At 38.4% G+C, this 22,959-nt stretch overlaps 1 protein-coding gene across 1 annotated transcript; it reads right to left on the bottom strand.

The window, feature by feature from the left end:
- Positions 1–7,077: 7,077 nt before the first annotated feature.
- daw (activin beta chain dawdle) lies at positions 7,078–21,362 on the bottom strand. Its single transcript, XM_090166429.1, has 3 exons — positions 20,828–21,362; positions 11,735–12,185; positions 7,078–7,593 (listed from the first exon to the last, which is right to left on the bottom strand). The coding sequence occupies exons 1-3, from the start codon at positions 21,324–21,326 to the stop codon at positions 7,293–7,295; spliced, it is 1,251 nt and encodes a 416-aa protein (XP_090022555.1). The 5' UTR covers positions 21,327–21,362; the 3' UTR covers positions 7,078–7,292.
- Positions 21,363–22,959: the final 1,597 nt, after the last annotated feature.

Raw genomic sequence — 22,959 nt, 5'->3', positions numbered from 1 at the left:
ACAATTTATTTATCAGTGAAAATTCGAGCTTGAAAAATTTACAAGTTGGTGAAGCCAAATTACGATTGTTTGAAACGATAATTGAAACCGAATTACCTAATCCAGTTGAAACTTTGGTTAAAAAAACGACCGGATTTAAAAAACACGAGGCTATAGGTCTGAAATCTTCGCAGAAAGACATCCAAATGGAGCACCATCTGTAAATACAGTAAGACGAGCAATTCACGATTTCAATCAATTTGGTAACTTGCAACCTAGGTTTCGCGGATTGGGTCAACCGGATTTAGACTTCGAGAACAATGTACTCGCGTACTTTGTGGCATATCCTCGTCACAGTTGCGCTAACGCCGCTGCTGATTTGGGTTGTTCTGCAAATCGTGTGTGGAAAATTCTTCGTAAGAATCGCTATCACCCATACAGAGGTACGCTCCACCAAGGACTAATTGACGGAGACCATCAAATACGTTATGAATTTAGCAACTGGTTACTAAATGCTGTCCAAGAAGATAGACAATTTTTGCGCCATGTTTTGTTCTCCGACGAAGCGTCATTTTCTAGAGATGGGCCCTTTAATCATCAAAACAGCCATCTTTGGTCTGACATCAACCCACATTGGGGTTTTGAATATCATCACCAGGTTCAATTTGAACGGGTCAATGTTTGGGTTGGACTTGTTGGAAACCGTTTGATTGGTCCCTTTTTCCTGCCGACGAACCTCAACATTTTCTACAGAACGAACTGAGTGACGCAATCGACGACCTTCCATTGGCTGAAAGACGTCAGTTGTGGTTTCAGCAAGATGGCGCCCCTCCGCATTTTTCCCGGCAAGTAACTGAGCACCTCAACAACGAGTTTCCTGAAAGGTGGATAGGGAGAAATGGTCCAGTGCATTGGCCAGCAAGGTCACCTGACCTAACACCGCTGGATTATTTTCTCTGGGGATTCGTTAAAGCAAAGGTATACGCCACGCCCATTGAAACTAGGGAGGAACTCATTAGACGAATAATCAGTGCTTGCCGAGACGTCACACCAGAAATGGTAGAGAAAGCGTTTGAGAACTTAATTGTCCGCGCACAAACCTGTGTTGCAGCCAATGGTGATATTATTGAAAATGTTTTGTAAAAATTTATGTGAATAAAATATCTGCATTTAAAAACCAAACGTGTACATTTTTTAAGTGTGAAAACTCTACTACGTTTGTATTAGACTTGTTCCCTTTTCAATTATCGTTTCAAACAATCGTAATTTGGCTTCACCAACTTGTAAATTTTTCAAGCTCGAATTTTCACTGATAAATAAGTTGTTTTTCGTCGAGTGAACAATTTTTAAGGGTTTTCGATGACGGCCTACAACTTTATAATAGAAATTTTTTATCTCGCACCTAGTGGTCGAAAAATAATTTTTCAAAATTGGTGAAAAACATTACCGAAAACGCTCAAATTTCTCAAACTGATGTCCCCCGGTATAGAGAATTGACCTTCCAAATTTGAAATCGGTACTATAAATAGTTTTTGAAAAAAAAACACTTTTCCGAGCAAAAAAAAAGACCCTGTATAAAATTCGGAATAAATCCGAAAACAATGTTTATATCTAATCTGCGATCCACATTTTAACATTGTAATCGAAAATCATACTTTAGAGAGAGTTACTCAGTACAAATACTTAGGTCTTTGATTCGACGAACATCTAACATGCACTAAGCACGTGGACCATGTGGCCAAAACCGTCTCTAAAAACATATATGCAATAGCACGCAACCGACTCATTTTTAATAAAAAAATATGCTTAATCTGTACTATACCCTAGTATACTCACATTTAAATTATTGCATTTTTATATGGGGTAATACAACCCGGACAAATACTAATCGACTACTAATCTTACAAAAAAAAATTGTTCGCCTCATTGATATAAAAACTACTACGACCACACAGGTCCCATATTTCAAGACCTAAGCATTTAAACTATCTCTCAAATAATAAATTATAGCTCAATATTATTTATATTTAAATCAATTAATAATGACATACTCAATGAATTTAACCGGAATTATGACAATTCCTACGAATTTAGAAAGAAAAATAAAATTTTAATAATACAATCACGAACTAGCCGTAGACTTGACTCGGTTTTTCATAAAGGCATAAACTTCTTTAATTCGCTCAACATATAAAAACTCAAGCGGCCTTGAAAAAAATTGCCCGCGAATATGTCCTTATTTTTGTATAAAAGTATATCAACCCTATAATTAAGATGTGATACGAATTTGTGCTTACCTAATTTTCTTATTTATATGCATTTAAATTTTTTCTACTTTCTGTATCTAAAAACAATGTACAATAATTTGTAATTAACACAATTTGTAAAATTGTCTTGAACATGGTCTTTAAAGACTTAGCCCTGAACAAATTCTGTAACAAAACATAGCTACTAATAAAAACTTATTATTATATTTCCGCCTGAAAATCGACATAACGTTCCTTAATTTAAGTCCGATTTTCATGAAAGTTCTATTTTTGAAAAGCTTTGGTTTCCATATAACCTAGAATTGCAATTACGTTGCTTAATATTAATTCTAAGTAAGGTTTTTTGGACAGCGTATACATACCCCCGCAATTTCCAACATTATAAATCCCCGTATTTATAGAGGTCTACGCGCCCGTTTCCCTCTAGCGTTTTTCAAGGCCGTTCAGAGTGCGCCGCGCTTTCAACGTACGACCAGAAGTAACAATTTAGTATGACACTGATCGACCTAGTCTTCGGCGTATGACCAGAAGAAATAAGTGTGACACTCAACGTAACAAATAAGTGTGATCAGAAGTAACAATTAGGTGTGATCAGAAGTAACAATTAGGTGTGAGCAGAAGTAACAATTAGGTGTGATCAGAAGTAACAATTAGGTGTGATCAGAAATAACAATTAGGTGTGATCAGAAATAATAATTAGGTGTTATCAGAAGTAACAATTAAGTATGACACTGATCGAACTAGTCTTTGTCATTTAACCAGAAGAAATAAGTGTGACACTCAACGTCTGCCAGAGGTAACAAATAAGTGTGATCAGAAGTAAAAAATAATATTGACACTGATCGAAAGAATCTTCGATGCTTTCAAAGTATGACTAGAAGTAACACATAAGTGTAAATACAATTATGTGTGGCCGTGGATAAATATTGGTTGTGATACCGGCGTTGCAGGTTGCTGTGAATAGCTCAAACAAACTTACCACATTAGAAGGATTGTGTGTATTCTGACCGTCGTACGTCTTGTTATTATATTCTTTTTTCAAAAGCTCAGCGCGAGCCACGTAAGGAATTCCGCGTGTTTTATCCGTTTTAAATTTTAAACTCCGAAGCCATTACAGTAATTGAGAGCAACACTAAAAGTTGTCGCAACATAGTAATTCTTCCTAAGTGTAAATAAATAAATTTTTATTAAAATCTTATAAATATAACCAAAACAAATAGTGTGATCTCGACCTTGAAAATGGCAAAATCGAGTTTCAAAATGGCAATCTTTCAAATTGGACACTTAAGCATCTCTGCTTTAAGGGACTTTTCTTCGTTTTATAAAAACCTAAAACCTATTAATTTTTTAAAATCAATTTCATCATTTTCCAAAAACAAAGCAAATCATAAGCACTTACGCTTAGTTTTTTCCCCCAAACCGTACAAGAGGTAAGAGCTATAATGTTTAAGTTAATGTTGGTAATGTTAATGGTAATGTTAATGTTTAAAGCTTTTCTTTGCTCCCAATTCGTGTCCGGAATTGGACCATGAGACCCGCGGATAGTCTCAAGAATGAACGAAGGACATTTCTCAGGTAGCCTTCTACAGTATGACTCGTGTTTCGAGGCATTTTTCTTCGTGCGGTAAAGGAGGAAGAGATGTCACGTGTTCAAGGGGCAAGTCACTTGAGATTTACGTCACTAACGAACGTGTGGAATTATAGAAAAGAGAAAACCGCTACTAAAATTCAAAATGCTCGAAAACGGAGGCACGTGGAAATAACCGCGTCACGTGACATTTTATTTGCCCTGAAGTCAGAGCCAACGCGCCCTGGTGAGCTGCTACGGAACGTTAGCGTGAAACGAAAAGCAGCCCAAGAAGTTTCCTTCAGTAGTTCGTCCATGGCCTCAAGATAGTCATTCTAGCTCTCTGTATCAATAAATACATGTACACGGTTGATATTATTCAAACGAAATTCAAACTAATGTTGTTAAATGTTTTGAAAAGTTTACTGCAATATTAGAAAATTGGTTGAAATGTCGACCGATACTGCTGAACTAGAATTTATATGAAGAGCACCACCTGAATTAAAGTAAATAAAAGCCGCTACATGACTTGGGTCTAGGGTGGTGCTTTGGGTACTAGCCTAACCCAGCTGATAATTTTAGTAATCTCCGTTTGGCTCAGTTTGCCAAACCATAACATAAATTTCACATTGGTGAATTTCGGAAAGGCTAATTTAAAAAGTGATGGTTACATGTTCGACAATTTTAGAATATTAATTGCACACGTGGAAATCTTTTCAATACGGCACCATAACAACATAGAAGATAATCTTAACCGAAGCTTAAGCGAACAGATAAAGAGGAAACAGATCAGTAAAAGCCGGTGACAAATACCGTACTATATGTCTCGACATCACGTGCGAAGAGATAGAAATAGATTAAGCCCTCCCTCCTGAAAATTTACCTTTTTCCCCTGCTACACTCCAAATATTATATATGAAATAGAACTAGTGCTTGCAACTAGAGGATAGCGCCACCGATCGAACGCCGCCGCCGCCGATTATTTAGATAACGCCAAAACGCCACCGCCGCCGAAACATTTTTATTTCGCCGCCGAATTAATTTCCATTATTAAAGTATAATAATTGCGTTATGAGATCTAAATCCAAACTACATAGATTTTTCTATTGGTAGTGCTACGATTTCTAGGCTGTTGGGTGCACCGTACTCGCGTTATTTTTTTTTATTCAAAGAAGAAAGGGCTGATTGAGTCTGAGAAGACCGCGAGCCCGGCGAAGACACCATCTGATTAATCAGGGCGAGAGATGTGTAACGGCCACGCCAACGGGGGGATACGTGGGGACAGGGGTGGGGACACCCGTGGCGGAAGTATTCCGACCACCCGTTGAGGGATTGGTGGTCATCCTCACACGGCCATACACAAACTCTGCCTCCCGGACGCCTGGGATTACAGGAGTGAGCCACTACTCCCGGCGTACTCGCGTTATTAAATTGGAAATAATGAATAATTTCCAAAAGATTTGGCACCACTGCACCGCGCGCACCAAGATTTTCTGCAGCAGACAGCTTGGATCGGAGAGAGAGAAACGAAAACGGCTTTGGAGTTGCCTCGCCTCGTATTTTGTAATAAGTACAGAAACGTATCAGTTGCATTCAGCAATAACTTGTCTATTATATTTTAAAAATTCCTTTGATACCAAGATAAAATAATTTGTGATAATAGACTTAAACGCGCCTTCCCAATCGACCGCCATACCTTACAGTCTACGGGGAGGGTGATGAAAAACTGGTTTTGGGGTTTGAAATTTCTGCGGTAGAGGGCTGGCTCATTGGTTGTCCGTACGATAATGGCAGCGCCCAGTAAACGTTTCTAAAAAGAGTGTATAGATAATAATACTAGTGAAATGGTAGTAAATAAGTACATTATTGTTATTACTAGCGTAAATGTTTTAGTTTAATAGTGTCATATGTAACATAGTTACTCATAAGTGTGCCTCTGTTTAACATCTCTGTATTAAAAATTTAAATGAGACTAAAGTCGTGTAAAACTGGTTTTAACTTCCTTTCCTCCCCGCCACAACTACTTTTGATGACGATAAAACCATCATCGACTGGGAAGTGACGTCAATTACGTCATATCCATGCAACAAGTTTGTCTCATTGAGAAAAAGTTATTTCTGGCACACTTATGATTAAATTTGCGTATGATAGTATGTAACCAAAGTTACCTCTTTCTCGTTTTGGAAACAAGTGGTTCCTATTTTAATAAAATACATTCTATTAAACATGAATTTTTTAAAATGTGTTTATCGGTTGAAGTTCTAGAGGTCTATTAAAAGGCTGGCGCTATTTCTGAGGGGGTTGGGCAGTTTTTCCCCTTAGGCGCCGCCGCCGCCGACTTTTTTCAACGCCGCCGAGTATTTTCTGCAAATCGGCGCGCCACGCCGCTGCCGAACTAATTATCGTTCCCGCCGCCGCCGTTGAAAATTGGTTCGGCGCTATGCTCTAGTTGCAACCCATTCTCAGATAACAGATGCGTTCTCTGAACCGATAAAATAATTGTGATAAATACACTGGCGTAGCTAGAACCTTTGCCGCCCTCTCAAAATACACCAAATTTCAGTCTACTCTACCTATTTCCGCCCCCAAAAAAGTGCCGCCCCTTGCTACGCCACTGGATAAATCAGATATCAGAATAAACACATTTACGTTCATATATTATCAGATCAGTTGATACGGGTCAAAATGCAAACCTGATAGCTTAAACCCGAAATTAATTTGAACTCATTGTAAACCGACAGACATAGGGTGAGCGTATTTCAAATGACTCACAGTTAGCTATTCTTCAATCATACTCAGATGAAATTCCTTTCGAACTGTTTGTTTTGATTTACTTCTGCAAGATTTGGTATAAGAAAATAATAATCAGCTATGCTAATACCCAACTTTTAATGCCATTAATTCAGATGGCCAGGGTACAATGCGTTGCAAGATGGTGGCAAGCCCTTCATGCCACTCCAGCCATCAACTCCCTACACTTACTATTACCGTTACATCTAGTAACTGAACCTGGTCAGATGAATTATTGCGGAAAGTAAATCGCATACATTTGAGATCAGATTGCTTTGCGAGGGAAATATACAAGATAATCCTGATCTGACTAACTGATTATGTCAAAAATATCTGAAACTTACGACCTGATTAAGTTGAATAATAATCCATTGGAAGCACTAGATAGAACCATAAAGATCCTAATCAAGATGAAAACTTTAAATGTTTCAACTAGTTACTAAATTCAAAAAGGCTTGCAATGACACAACGAAACGAGTTAAAAAATATTAATTTATTGTACTTTATCAGATGTACTAGTACTAGACTTTCGCGCGACAAAGCATTCACGGCCAAGGTCACAATCAAAAGCTTAATCTCTTTCTTTAAATATATTTGAAACAACATTTTAAATAAAACGCGTGCCACTCATCATTTTAAATGGACGATTTTCTTTTTAATTTCGATGAAGGCAATGTGGAAGTTCGTCTTCAGGCGCATTCGCAGGCCTGCACTATCATGTCGTTCATCTCGGCTTGAAGGACCGTGTTATCGGGTCCCATGTAGATGATGGACATCGAAGTCAGCCTGGACGGAGAGCAGCACAAGCTCATGGAGCCCTTCTGACTAAGAATGTACTTTTGCATCACAGTCGTGTGCAGATACCGGCTACTTCCCAATTCGGCGTCGCACGTCCCTCTGCAGTAGTTTGCCGTGAAGTTCGAAGGGTGAATCACCCAGTCTCCCCAGCCGATTTCGTCGAAGGTTATGGACAAAGACTCCTTGCAACACCTGCCGAAAAAAACGCTATTATTTCAATGCAAATGAAACTAATGAGGGAATTTTTTTAAGAGCAGCAACCAATTAGATGGCGCCACTTAGTACGAGTGGGTGATGAACGTGCACGTACAAGGTCCAAGGTCTCAACCATTCATACACTCAGTGTTGGGTAGTATTTTAAATACATTTTCAGTATTTAGTATTTATTTTAAATACTTTCTTGAAAAAGATTTAATATTTTATTTTAAATATTTTCTTGAAAAAAGATTTAATATTTTATTTTAAATACCTAAACTTAAAAAATAAAATACTTTTATTTACATAAGATGGTATTTTTTCGTGAATTACATTCCTTTAAAATGGGTTAAGCGGTCTTTCACTTGGACTGGTAAATAAAACATTTACACTTACAATAAAATGTTAACACATTTTAGAAATATACGCTAAACCCGGGTACATAACGAAAATAAATCAGTGTTTAACCAATACTAAAACGCGACTTTTAATTACGTATGCTGTGAGTATTGTCTAAAAGACAAGCATTTGTTTTCGTGTACCCTGCTTTACATTAAATGCGTCTCCGTAGTCTCCGATTTCACTTTTAATACAGAAAGATGGCTTAGTAGCATTTCAATTTAAACCAATATTTACGATTGCTAAAACGCACGTTGCTAGAAAAGGAACAGCCTGCCATAATTATCTCTCGATTTTTGAACAGAGAAATTGTAACATTCAGTATTTTTATTTAAACGCTATAGATAATACCAGGAATTCATACCTCGAACTTGGAATGGTTATCCGGCCGTATTCCCTATGGTAAGATCTCGGGGACCGTTTTCAGTGACATCAAGAATGTATTTATTTATACTCAGGGAGAATATATATGTCGAGACTATCGACGGACACGTTGAGCCCCTAAACCCGTCACGCTAAGGGGGGGGGGGGGAAAGGAGGCGGTCTTATTTTTTGGGTCCTCGCTGCAGCGTTAATCGCGTCGAAAAACGTAATTTTTAAGAACCAATGAGATTGCAATATTATTTGATTTTATTAAAGCGGAGGAGCATACCGGGGGGCCCAACGGGTGGAATTAGAGAAACGCTAAAAATAATCTCGACATATTCATTCTCCCTGAGTATAAATAAATACATTCTTGGTGACATTTATGAGAAAAAAAATCGCCCCCTCTCACGCGTCTCCCCTCTTTAGGAGTTTTTACCCCGCGCAACCTCCCGTTTACAACTGTAGTTTTTTGTTGTTCAACTCCCCGGCCATTTCGAACTTTAGGGTTTGAAACCCCACCATTGATAGCGACGGGTCAGCTCGCTCTCCCGACCTCTCCATGTGGAAGGATTAAGTCCGGCATTGTTATGTTATAGCGCTGTCAAATTGGCAGCAGTAACAATGCCCTTGAGAACCGTGAAGTCCGAATGACGAGGTGACCGTCGCTATCAATAGAGCGATAGCGAAGGGAAAAGCAAAAAGATGTTTGAACCCTTTTTCGACACAGGGGGATGAAATTATCTGAAACTAGGATTTAATACCATTGAAAATCGTATGAGAAAACACGTATGCTCTGACGTCAAAATGATGGGGGAAAAAACGGTCCCCTAGATAGAGACGGAAATCGGGCGAGATAACCATTCCAAGTTCGATGTATGAATTCCTAATAATACAGTATGTGTCACATAAGCTCGACAGAAATATGGCATGGTCTCCAAGTTAAGTTTAAACGCGAAAAGAAAAGAACACCGTGGACAATAATCACGTGACTCTCGACGTTGTCATTCAACCTCTCTAAGCGCGTAATCCCGGTGAGTTGTCTATCATTTCCGCGCCGATATAATCATTTCGAGCAATTATTGTTACTTAAAGCCGAGGGGCAGGTCACTTCCTTGATTAACGACGCACCCCTCGAAAGATTAAATCCAATTTAACCGTGATTACTTTGATTAAATTCGATTTAATCACGATTATGTTGATTACATCACTTTAAATCATGTTTAGAATGTTTAAATCTGATTTAATAATGTTTAAATGATTAAATCGGATTAAAAAGATTAGATCAATGCTTAAATCACGTTTAATGATGGTTAGAATGTTTACATCTGATTTAATACTGATTGAATGATTAAATATGATTGAAATGATTAAATCTGATTTAAATGATTAAATCCTGATTAAAAAGATTAGATCATGATTAGAATAATTAAATCACGTTTAAATTGTGATTAGATTGATTAAATCGTAATTAGATTTTATAATCTCGATTAAATTTTTTAATCTTGATTACCCTGATTTAATCACGATTACCCTGATTTAATCATTTTACTACGATTAAGACGCACCAAAAATGGAAGTGACCTGCCCCTCGCTTAAAGCAAATGTTCCTAAATAGAGTAGTTTGTATTTTAAAATACTAAAATAAAGGATTTTATCGAGGGGCTGACCACTCTCCGTAATCGGTGTACAAGCCCGTACCTTTGACTGTACTAAAGTGATAACGTAATCGATTACAGATTTCGCACTACCAAAGACTGTACTCACTGTAATCGGTGTACAGAATTTAAGGAAGTGGTTAGCCCCTCGGATTTTATTTTCAATACTTTTTCCAAAGAGTATTTAGTATTTTATTTTAAATACTTACTCTAGCAAGTATTTAGTATTTTATTTTAAATACCGATAATGAAGTATTTTACCCAACATTGCCTACGCCACTGTATGATAAAACGACTGCACTGCGGAAATCTAGACGTAACGTTGTATGTTTAACATATCTCTATTGCTTACTTAAAGCAAGTGGCGACTCGACGATAAGTAGCTCTTTTTTCAATAGAGGTCGTTAGCGTCAAAATCAAAAAGGCGGTACTAATAGATACCCCTCGCGTTGATTGGACCGTTTGTAAATTGGTCAATAACATAAATTACAGCAATATTAAACATTATTTTTAATAGGATATATAATTTAGGTTAAAGCCCACTAAGTAAAGTATAAGTTGTCTAACTATAATACTCTACAATGGTTCTCTGACGACGTTATCCTTTGACTAATTTAAATTTTAGCTTCCTTTGCCATAAATAGATGGCACCACGCTCTCCAGTGAAGTCGCGTTTTTCGAAGGATCGGAGATATTCATATAGTGAATTTCTCTAGTCACCTTGAGATTCATTGCCATCTCTAATAACAGGGGTCTTTTCTAGTGGTGTGCGAGTACTCGAAAATTGCGAGTACTCGTTATCGAGTCCGAGTCCGAGTACTCGGACTCGGACTCGGAATACGTAATTTTATTACTCGCACGGGTACCCGATTCCCACGAAAAGGGTACATAATTACTCGAAGCGGACTCGAGTAAATATATAATTTGAAAATTACCCGGCGAGTCTAATATTACTCGGCGAGTCCATTATTACTCGGCGAGTCCATTATTATTGGGCAAGATTATTTAAACAGCGGCAAATAAATTTCAGACGAATTGGCCACGATAACTTAGGACTCGAATTGAACTCGATAAAAATTAGGACTCGAATTGGACTCGTTAAAAACATTCCGGACTCGTATTGGACTCGAAAGCTTTAAACCTAATTCTTTGGGACTCGAGGACTCGATCAAGTCCTTAATATTTGGACTCGAGGACTCGCGAGTCCAAGTTTCTAAGACTCGAGACTCGACTCGAATTTCAAAAAACAGGACTCGCACAGACTCTTTTCATAATACAGGTGGCAATCATAGAGCCGCCACTTGCTTTAAGGTCATCAAATGGTTTTTTTTTTTTTGCCGATTGATGGGTGCCACGAAAGGGTGACGCTATTAGGATCTTGTACAGTATTGTTTGTGTTAAACTAATGCAATCCCTACGCTTAAGTTACATAGTCAAATCCTACGGCAAAGATCGATTGCAAAGTCAGTGTGAGAAAATTTCGTTCCCCCATATTGTAAAGCTCCATTTGTAGTGGGAAATAGTATAGGGGAAAAGGAATTTTCACACACTAACTGTCTAACTTCGGAATCAACCCACTGATTTCTTAGATAAAAACTGCTATTGCGATAACGGTTTTTCCGAACAAAGGAAAGTGGAGGGTAAGCGCGTTTTGTACGTTCAACAATTAACCGCTTTCTTACTATCGATTGTAAGAGTATCGGGGCCGTGATCGTTACCTCGTCGATTTTTCGGTGCACACTGTTTCCCTTCTCTTTCTGGATACCGTTAAAACAGGTCCCGTCGCGATGACGATGAAGGGCTTGTGCCTGTCCTCGGTGGACACTGGAACGGCATTGCCTGGGCACCCTTTGCCTTTGCACGTGATCTGAAACGAGTGCTGCAAATGAGGCTTAGCGACCCATCGCTGCAACGTCTGTTTCATTTCAAATCGCAGCCAACCGGACTTGGTCGGCTCGTCCTCGATCTTGACGATCCTTTCTTTCTTGGTGCGGTTGAGCCCGGTGCTGATGACTTCCGTGATGACCAGGCTTTGGTTGCGTGGATGGTCGCTGTTCTTGTAAAGGAACAACTCGGCCGACAACACTCCGCCCACGAAGTTCCTCGAAGAGATTTGAAACGTGAAGCATCGTGACGCATTCGACTGATCCGGGGAACAGGAATAATTTGCTAAAATTATACGAAAAAACGCAATTTATTGTCACAGTTAAAACATAGTCTAGTGAACTACCCTGCCCGAAAAGCGTGCTATTTATTGCAAGCCTGAATTAATATATACACCCATGAATGTTAAACTTACATAGACCACCTAACTATGACGTAACCGACGTAGAGGCCGGATTAAGTTTATCGATTTTTATGACGATATAAATTTATCTCTTTAATTGGCTCAAATCTAGCCAATGACGTGTCGGTCTAGCTGCGGCATCATCGTGACAGAGGGCTGCGTAAATAGCGGTTCATTTATTTCCACCGCGCAATATTGACAATGTACTTGTATAACGTTCTGCCCCTGTGACAGATTGACGCCGTGAGCGGTTTAGCCAGATTTACATTCATGGGTGTATATCAGAAGTTTCCAATATTTATCTAATTAGATAAGTGTTTCCCTGCTCGACCATGAAAATGAATATATTTGGCGCTAGTCACTCAGCATAATCGGTGTACAAGCCAGTACCTTTGACTGTACTAAAGAGATAACTCGTAACCTAAGAGTATACCTTATCAGTGTTGAGTATAAGTAATCGGTGTACAGGCCATCTGACAGTGGTTAGCCCCTCGGTGTACACCACATCACAGCTCAAAATTTACCTTTCCTAGCCATGTTAAAGGGAATATAACCCACAAAGCAATCTTTATGAAAACCCCTTCAATTTTTAAAATTTTCCCGTACAGTGGCGCCAAACATTTTTAAAGCCGAAGTCCAGAGTGGCCAGAGCTGCAAACATTGGTGTTCCATCCCAAACACCTGAGTTTATATTCCCTTTAAGTGTTACACTTACACTGCGAAGGAATATGTACTAATTAATGTATAGAATTTTCAAAAATTATCGTCTGCCTGCGTAGGTACATGCTTCCAGCGAATAACATTAGCATGTCAGGGAGTTGAAAATTATACTTCTCTCCAATCAGGGCCGTAGCGTGAAACTTTGGGCTCTTGGTGTAAGGATTCCGGCCAGGCCCCAATAAAATCGTAAATTTTAATAAAAAATACATATACGTTAAATATAATTTAAATAACAGCTTAAATGAGATTAATGACAACTTACTGGCTCAGTCTTTTGTACATGAGTGGCTAAAACCCCGAACGTTATCGAACAATTTTCTAGTTATTTCCCCATTTTTGTAGTGAAGCAGGCTACACGACACTACTATTTGGACAATGATGTTTAAACATTACTGTATGGCAGAAAAGTAGAATGTGCAAAATATACGATTATGAATACCAGATATACAATTAATAAAATGAATACAAATACAAAACCATTAAAAACATTTTATCGACTCGATCCCGATCCCGTGCACACCAATGTACACCACTATTGCTACTGGTGTCAATAAGCAAATCTTCTGAATCTTAAACTAATTTGGATTTTTAAATAAAGTGTGTTTCGTTTGAATTGAGCGTAGTTTCTGCGGCCTTTTCGAGCTCGTGGCTCAAGCTACTTTCGCGTCCAGAAGCTGCCCGGAACGCTTTCAATATTAATGTCAACGATAAGAATGATTGGCAACAAACCGTAAAAAATGTATTCAACGATAGGCGCGTGGACCAAAAAGGCCACTGAGGCACTGGCTGCTCTCTATCGCTTTTTTTAGTAAAGCACATATTTGAAAGGGCAATAATGTATTTATTTCAACTTTTTGGCGTTGTTCCGAATCCCATAATGCTCAAAGAGTAAGCTCCTCCCCCCTAAAAATGCCAAATCAGTCCAGTATTTCATTGGTTCCCTAAAACTGACGTCTTCCGACGCGTTGAAGTCTGAGCCAGTTGCGTGCCAACCACGGGGCAGCGGGGGCGACTTTGAGCCGGACCAATCAGCGAGCTTTACAATTTCACTTGATATAAATAGCGATTTTCTTTAAAAAGGGCCCTACGAAAATTTTCGTCTATCACGTGACGGCCTAACGATCGCTGATGGGTCGAGCCTATCGCGCCTAAAAAAAAAAAACACACATCCCCAGTTTTTTCGTTTACCGGCAGCGCTCGCGGCGTTAAAATCTGGCAAATTTTGTCCGTGTGTACAGTCGTTTTCCCGTGCGCCAGACCAATGGGAAAAGGCGGTAAAACGATAAAATCATGCATTCTTGATACGTTGAAAAAATAAACGATCTTTCTGGGAATCTTAGCGCCGTTGCGTTCGAATTATGCTTTGTTTCCACTAGACGCAAAAGGAAAAACACATAATTACGCGTACTAGTGGAACCTAAAGCCGAGTTCAGAATCACACTATCGCTCGAAACCAGTTGTCATGGCGAGTTTCTCTCAATTTCATTGGTCAAAAATCGCATTCACACCGGGCTTAAAATGAGTTTTAAACTCAAGCGTGACCGTCGGTTAAGTTTAAATTCTGGTCATTAGCGGGTAAAATACTAAAAATCCTCTACCGCTGGAAGAATTTGCAAACAGATCATTCCCGCTTTGGCCTAGAAAACCCGCAAAACTCTCCGTAATATTTTCACGCTGCCAATATAGCGGAATCAGATTTTGAGGATTTTAACTAGAGGTCGGGGATGGTTAACTTTTATTCAATAGATAAAGCTCTCAAAATTATTCGAAAAATGTTTTGACCAAGTAATTTATATTTCTGTATTATCCGATTAATTTTTTGATAAATTTGTAAAATTAATCGTAAAAACGACGTTTTTTTCGATAAAAAGCTCAAATTTTACGAATAATACATATTTTTTAATCATTTTCCGAAATATTAACCGGTAAATTTCTTTGTTTACATTTTCCCCCGAAAAAATCAATTTAAACTTGGATAATGATTAACCGTCCCCGACCCGTTACTAACGAGCGTAAAAAATAGGGTTAAATTTTTTTTAATTTTTATATGTTAAATCTAAATAACATTTGATAAAAGATCGCTACAAGGCCGTATCCAGAATTCCATTTCGGTTGGGTTTAAATTCTATACCCCTTTTAGGCACCATATCTGCTTTATCCATCCGCCAAACCCCCTTAAATACTCCCTTGTTTGCTAACCCTTATGTTCTGTTAAACCTTGTTGCGGAAATGTCAAATTCGTTTATCCTAAATAAATATTTATGTTGGATGGAGCGAGATCCGATTATGGCGCCCCCCTTCCTTGCCCCTAATATAAAAATATTGTTTTCCTTTAGTTTTCTTTACCACTGAGGCGCCCCCTGAGACTGGCGCCTGCAACGGCCGCCCCGTTCGCTTTATGGTAGGGCCGGCCCTGGCTACGTCCTCTGTTGGTGGCCTTCGAAAACTACAGACGCTATTAGCGTTTGGCAGTCAGTAGTATAAGCAAAGTTAATATAAAACTCCGTACCCTAGATTCGAATTCTGAGAGCTTCCTGATTGACGGTATTGTAACGAAGCTATTACCCATTTCCGGCACGTAACATCCGAAAAATTGGCATCCATTGCTCGTGGTATTGTCCTATCACGGTCAACTTTGATGACGTGCTATTGCCTGAACAGCCCGTCATCGAAGTTGGCCGTCGTCTTATCTATAGTTGGTTACCATGGTAACTATGGAGCTAATTGATTTCGGAATTCCGGCGGGAAGTGGGTTAACGCTATTGACTACGAGTCATAGGTTACGAGGTTTATATTATCTTTCGTATAAGAGTATACCGTGTATTAGAAGGTTATGATGGATAAAAATTTAATTTTCCCCTTTGTTTCATTTTACACTGTTTGTCGTTTTCTCCATGCTAACACGGGACAATTACCAGGCCCGTATTTAGGCATTTTTTTTCTAATTTTACAATAGCAGACGCTAGATCGCGAATAAGTGAGGTTCAATAATATCTTACGCATGCGCAGTTGGGCGAAAAGCAGACAAGGCTGGTTCTTTGACATCATGCCTAAGCGTGACCTTGGTGAACTAATTCGTCAGTTTAGGTTTCCCATTCATATGAAAAGTACCATCCTAATAGTTATTTTTAAAGCCGATAGATGACGGTTACGGTTATTGAAACTTCCCTACCGTGTCTGTAAAACGGCACTAGCTAGTCCCCGTAAAGAAACTTCAGTCCGCGCTCGTCTCTGAGAATATCGGAGAAACACGTGCAACGACATATCACTTTCAATTCTGACATTTGTTTCGTGTTAATATTTCTAGTCGGCTACTATCTAATTGGTATGTTAAACGGGTCTCGGCTGGCATTAATTATCTCGAAGCGAGATTTATGACGTTGGTGTCGCGCGGGAGGCCCCTTTGAAAAGGGTGTCCGGTTTCGCGAAGCACCGAAATTGTAAACATGATAGCGCCCTCCCACGCACCCCTTCTTACGTCAAAATAGATACGCGACCCTCTGGCTCAAGTTCAAAGCTGCTTTCGGGATCTCGCCTAGATTTTGCCGTCCAATGTGTTGGTTGGATGTACTCTGTATAACCAAATAGTTAGATGGCGATGTTTAAAAGGATTGATATCATCGCGCCGTGTTGCTAGGCGTTTTAATTCTCGAACGGTCAATATACGGAGAGAAAGAGGTTGAGTATCCAAACACAAACTTGTCAACGGGGACGTCTAAGACATTCCGTGAACTTGAAGCGTATTGAAATTAGAGTTTTTTTACAACCAGCGAAAATTGAACCACGCGAACGTCTACGACAAAAATTCACTATTTTTCCGGCGTTTAAACTTCTCGATTTTCAAGTTAAAAATCTTGACAAAATCTTAATGTATCTTTTTTTTGGAATGAAGTAGGGTACACAATGACATATTTATCGTGGACTCCATTTTGTGTTTACTGTTTGTCTTTGTAATAGGAGAAGCTCATAAGCTGCTGAATTTACGTCTGCTAAGATGCTTTTTGTTTTAAATTAGAAAATTATCTGCTTGGCGGACGAAAACCTGCCAGTTTATGAATAAACTGGTCAGTAAACAGCGCAGAAAATGTCCACATATTAGCCAGAACGCCTAACATAAATGTACGATTACCCCCCATTTGACCCAAAAATTGTTAACCGAATTGCCATTTCTCCCAATTCCATTTCCCCAAAACAAAATGATTTAAATATGCTTCGAATGTTTCTTTTTTATTACCCAATTTCACCTGTTTGAATGTACCCCAACAACAAACTTGTTAATTTTAAATTGAAACCCGTTGGATATTGAAATAACCACGATAAATGCGCGCCCTAAACCCCCAATTCTAATTAATCACCACTGGGCCATATGTAATTGTACCTAGTGTAATTGTACCATTTGTAATGGTACTAATTTATATTTCGCGTATCCTACCGTACCACAATCGGAAATTACACTTCAAATATCAGCTAATATCCCCTAATCTCAGCACATTTCAATGGTTTTCAGTGGATCTCAATAAACTCATCAAATCTCAATTTCCTAAAAAAAAAATACACTTTTCTCTAGTAAAATAATGTTTTTCCCTAAAAAACCTCATTTATCTCTCAAATATAATATATGTTTTCCACACCCAAAGCCTTTATTTAAACCCCGGTCCTTTAGTATTTTTGATAAAAACACACTTTGATCTCATAAAATAATGTATTTTCTATAAATAAAATAATATACTTTGTCCCCACCCAAAGACCTTATTCTTATATATTAAACTTATTATTTACCATGGTGAATATTAATAGAAATTATGTTGAATTCAGAGAAAACGGCATGCTATTAGAAGATAAAACTTTATTTTAAACAAGACGTTTCGAGCCGAGGACCTTCTTCAGTCGTTCGTTAGTTTTACTTTGATTTAAAATTCTACCACTCGCCATATTCAAGTTCTAATATCACGTGAGCAGAAGGTCAACGTGTTAAATAATAAACAAAAGTTTTTCTGATAATAACAATTTACGTGCGTAATCAAATCAATGTAACCGATAAATCCAAAATATATGCAAGTCAGTGTGAATTATTAAAATAGAAATTAAAAAATTTTAAATCACAATATTACCCCAATTAGTTACTTCCTGGCATCCTTTATCTAAATTTAAATTACCTAGTTTACGAATAAACAATCCTTCATCGAATTTTCTTTTGTACCAATTGGTTTCACGTTTTAAAATTTTGTAATCATCCCATTTAATTAATTTAACGTAGACCAAATATGTTTTGAAATTCCGTTATTCATATCGCCCTTAGCCGCACAAGATTTATGTTCACGAATCCTGTCCAAAATGGAGCGTTTTGTTTCACCAATATACGTTTTTCCACATGAGCAAGGGATTTCATCAATAACGCCTCGAATGGCGGAATCCTCTATTTTAGGTTTTAAATGATAAATTTGATTTTTTAGAATATTAGTGGTTTTTGATACTAAGTTTATTTTATAATTTTTCCAATTTCGTTTAAGTTTCTCTGTGGTTTTAGGTATATAGGGTAAAACTAAAACCTCCTCTTTTGGTTTACCTTTCATATCAGGAGGCATACTGATTAAGTTTCTGTCAAATATGGTTTCTATAAGTGTTTTTGGATAATCCGATTCAATTAAATGATTTTTAATTTTTAATTTATCCGCAATTTGGTTATCAGATATGGATTCAATATGGTGCACCTTTTACGACTGATGTTTTCACATGGTTGGGGTGGTTCGAATTAAAGTTTAAAAAGGTTTTCGAATGAGTAGGCTTTTGGAATAATGAAAAGGATAGTTTACCATTAACATTTTTAATAAATAGGTCTAAAAAGGAATTTCGTGGTTAACTTCTAGTTCAATAGTGAATTGAATAGAGTTATGCAATTTATTTAAATCATTGTGAAACGTCGTTAAATAATCCAAGTCTCCTTTCCATACAAAAAATTTGTTATCCATAAAACGAAGCCAGCAAGCCAAATGATTTTCGTCCTCTAAATTTTCATGAAGAGATTTGCTATAACCGGTGATAATGGATTCCCCATTGCTATGCCGTCTTTTTGTTTATAAATTTGGGAATTTAAGTTAAATTAAGTACTATTTAAACATAATTCCGAAAGCTTCAAAATAAATAAAGTTTTCTCTTCTAATACCATGCCGTTTTCTCTGAATTCAACCAAATTTCTACGTTATTCTTACTACTGGTCCCGTTAAGATGTTGGGATACATAAAAAATTACGTAAAATGACTATATACGCAACGGGACCAACTAAACTGGTATTAATCCTACTGTACCACAAACTGAAAATAACGTTAGAAAACATTAATTTTCAAAAAATAATATCTCCGCGAATTTTAATTTCCGCTTAATAATTTAGACACAGACATTTTCAGTAGAGTTTCTAAAACGGACGTGCAGTGCTGTGTTGGTATTCACCATGCATTTTGGGAGAAATGGGAATTGTGTAAACAACATTGGGAGAAATGGGAATTGTGAAAACTGTACATTGGGAGAAATGGGAATTGTGAAAACTGTACATTGGGAGAAATGGGAATTGTGAAAACAACATTGGGAGAAATGGGAATTGTGAAAACTATACATTGAGAGAAATGGGATAAATTATTTTTGAAATTAAAGAAAACGATTGGGAGAAATGGGAACATACCAAATGTACATTTAGGGACTCTTGATACCCTTCTGGAATAAGCCCCTTGCATAGTTTAGTACTAGTGACATACAGTGGCCAAAAATGTAAGAAGTCGCTCTTTTTTCGTCTGCTCGTTGTATTTAAAGATACTAGAAATGAACCACTCTAGCAACAAAAGTAGCAGTCAATGATATTGAGTCAAGCTGACGTATACAGAACACCTTTCTATGAACACTAGATGGGTGCTATGGGTGCGAACCGCACCAGGTGTCACCCTCCGCACTCGTCTCAATATCTTTTCTGTTTTAAATGGTTCACGTTTTTCCTCATTATTGCGATTTATTTTTAATATAGATACAATTTTGTTATAATTATTAAATTTTTGACCAAAGAAATATTGATTCTGTCACTACAATTACTACTGCCTAAAATTAAACTCAAATTAGTAGTGTAGCGAAATGTTTTTAGTTCGTGGCATTGAAGTTCTTTTTTATTTTTTGTTTCCCTTTTTGTTTACTTCATCATTGTTGCGAGGTTTTTTTACTGATAAGAGTGTGAAATAAAAATTCGGTAGGTTAAACCAATGTTTGTTTAGGAATTAAAGCCTTAAAGGTCGTCTAAGTCAGTGGTGACTACTACTCACTCGAAAATGCAACGTCGTTTAAAAACTATGTTTACTAACCTATTTTTAAATACGAAATTAAAACGTTGTTTTTAGTTTATTCTAGATTTGTGAAAGTCTCCGCTTTATGAACAAATATAATATTCTTCACTAAACTTCACGAATAAACCACAAGAATTGTTATACCTAGAACTTTCTAAAGCCAGAATAGTCAGTCATTATTTACAAATTACAAGTGACGTTAGCCAGTGGCGTAGACAAGGGGAGGGTTTCCGTTTTAAAACCCTCCCTTGAGTGTAACTTTGGCTGTACTAAAATTCCACCCCTTTCTCAACCCCCTTAGGTATTTTACATAGTTTAAACTCTTCCCTTGAAGGATTTCTGGCTACGCTACTGACGTTAGCTGATTAAGTATGTATGACGACACTGTTAATGAATGTAGATTGCACTAAATTTTCTCTGTTAAGGAGTGGCACTAAATTTTCTACGCTAGGGAGTAGTATTTAGAAATGAAAAGCCCTTACTGGTTGAATTTGTTGGAAACAAAATAACTTTCTTAGTATTCTCGTAGTCTTCGGAATTCTTCGTCGCGGTCTCGACGTCCGAGTCCTGAGCTCCGAGCACTTCCCGCTTGAAGATGATGTCGGGCAATTTGGGTCTGGAAGCGGGCACGTGAGGCTTGGCTTTCAAGTTCAACTTGTTCAAGATCTGTTCCTTGATCATTTTGATTCTGATTTTCCTAATTTCGGCGGGCGTCATCATTTCTTCTTGCTTGCGTTTCTTGTCGGCGCAACCCGGGCATTCGCGGATGCCACCGGAAACGGCCACGACCGCGGGAGCCGGTGAAGAGGCGGCTGCTACGGACGCGGTTGCGTTTAACGTGCTGTTGAGAAGGTCTAGATCGTAATTGTCTTCGATCGCCACTTCGGCGCTCTCCGAGACGTTGGCGGCGTCCCCGACGCGCGACAGGACGACCACGAGCAGACATACGCTGGACCACGAAACGCGACTAACTCCGGGCATTCTAGTTGGCGGGGTTTCGATATCGGTAAACCGGAAGAATACAATCTCACGTGCCGAAGCGTCCTTCTTTTATAAGCTGGCTAATGCCCGTCGTCTCCCCAGGCAAATCCTCCCCCCCCCCCTTCTTCAACTCTTCACCCCCCCCCCCTCCTTTAAGCCGGGTTTTTTTTCATTTCATTTTTCACCCAACAGACTTCGTTTTGTTTTCTCTCCCCTCTCTCTCTCTCTGTTGAGCTCGGTCCGCCTCTCGTTGCGTATTTGTGACTGCACGCTTCCTCTTTCGCTTGTTTCGGAAGATATTGGTCGAGCTTCGTAGGAACCTTCTGGACGGAAAGCGATAATTTTGCCAGGGAGTAATTTTCGTTGTTCCGAGAAAAATACGTGCGCGCAATCATGTACTTCCCAGGGAGGCGTAAAAAATGCCTACAAAATCCCTGGATAAATTTCTAGGACACGAGCTCAATTCCAGACAATCGACAGTTTTGGCAACTCGTGAAAACGAGAACGTCTAGGCTAGATTTTTAATATCTCAGTGGCGTGCCTGGTTAAATATTCACCTCCTTAACCCGGCTCGGTACGCCGCTGATCTCTCTAACGTCTTGAAAGTGGTTTAATTAACGCACTAGGAAATTAATTGACTTAGCTAAGACGCAAAAACGTCTGCTAGTGGCTCTCTAGCAACAAGAGAATGCAAAACTATTCGCGCAAGCGCGTAAACTGGATACGGAATTAGCTTTTTCAGTTTACATAGAACCACTGCTCGATAAATTTCAAAAATTTCAGCAGTCGGGCGCTATTTGGCTTTATGTAAACTGAAAGGTTAATTAATCTAGGTATGGGCATGGGAAGATATAGCTTTGCATTTTCTTGTCGCTAGAGTGCCATTAGTAAACTTTTTTGCGTCTTATCTGAGCTGGAATATCCCTGCGCGTTAATAAATACATGTTAAGAACATAGGGAATTCTGAATTTCGGCATTAGCAAAAGCAGACGACAAATGCATCCCAAAAAAGGTATAGGCATCGAGCTTAGGAAATATAGCGCCATCGGCCTTAATATCTGTGGACTAAATATGTGATAGCAGACGACTTTTGAATTTCAATGTTCTTCGGTTGAAACTTTCAGCTGTTGTGCAGACAGAATTTTGAACGAGCAGACAGCTTTCATATATTCAATTTAAAACTCGGTCGGTAGGCGCAGGGCCGCCTTATCCATAAGGCAGACTAGGCAAAGTGCCTAGGGCCTACGAAACTTTTAGGATACTTTAGGGCCTACGAAGGTCCGAAAAGTCGGTAAATGAGAGATTTTTGCCTAAGGCCTACGAAAAAGTTAAAATGGCCCTGGGTAGGCGGCGATACTTCTGAGCAAAATTTAAACAACGTACGAAGCTTATAGGCTCAAACTGTCTAATGATTGACATGTTAACCCGATAAACAAGTAATACCGAAAAATTATAATTTATAAGAAAAACCTCCAACGCGTTTTGGATGGAAAACCCCACCAAAAATGTCAGACGCCGAAGGATGAAGCGGCCATTATTGGAAACCTATTTGGTTCGTCAGAATTACTCGAGTTTATATTATATTTGAGGGAAGCGTGCAAATTTATGATTATTATCTTCTTGTACGTCATAA

The sequence above is a fragment of the Leiobunum rupestre genome, chromosome 2 (assembly GCF_980474605.1).
Source record: "Leiobunum rupestre chromosome 2, qqLeiRupe1.1.hap1, whole genome shotgun sequence".
NCBI lineage: Eukaryota > Metazoa > Arthropoda > Arachnida > Opiliones > Sclerosomatidae > Leiobunum > Leiobunum rupestre.
This window is presented reverse-complemented; position numbering and strand designations above follow the sequence as displayed.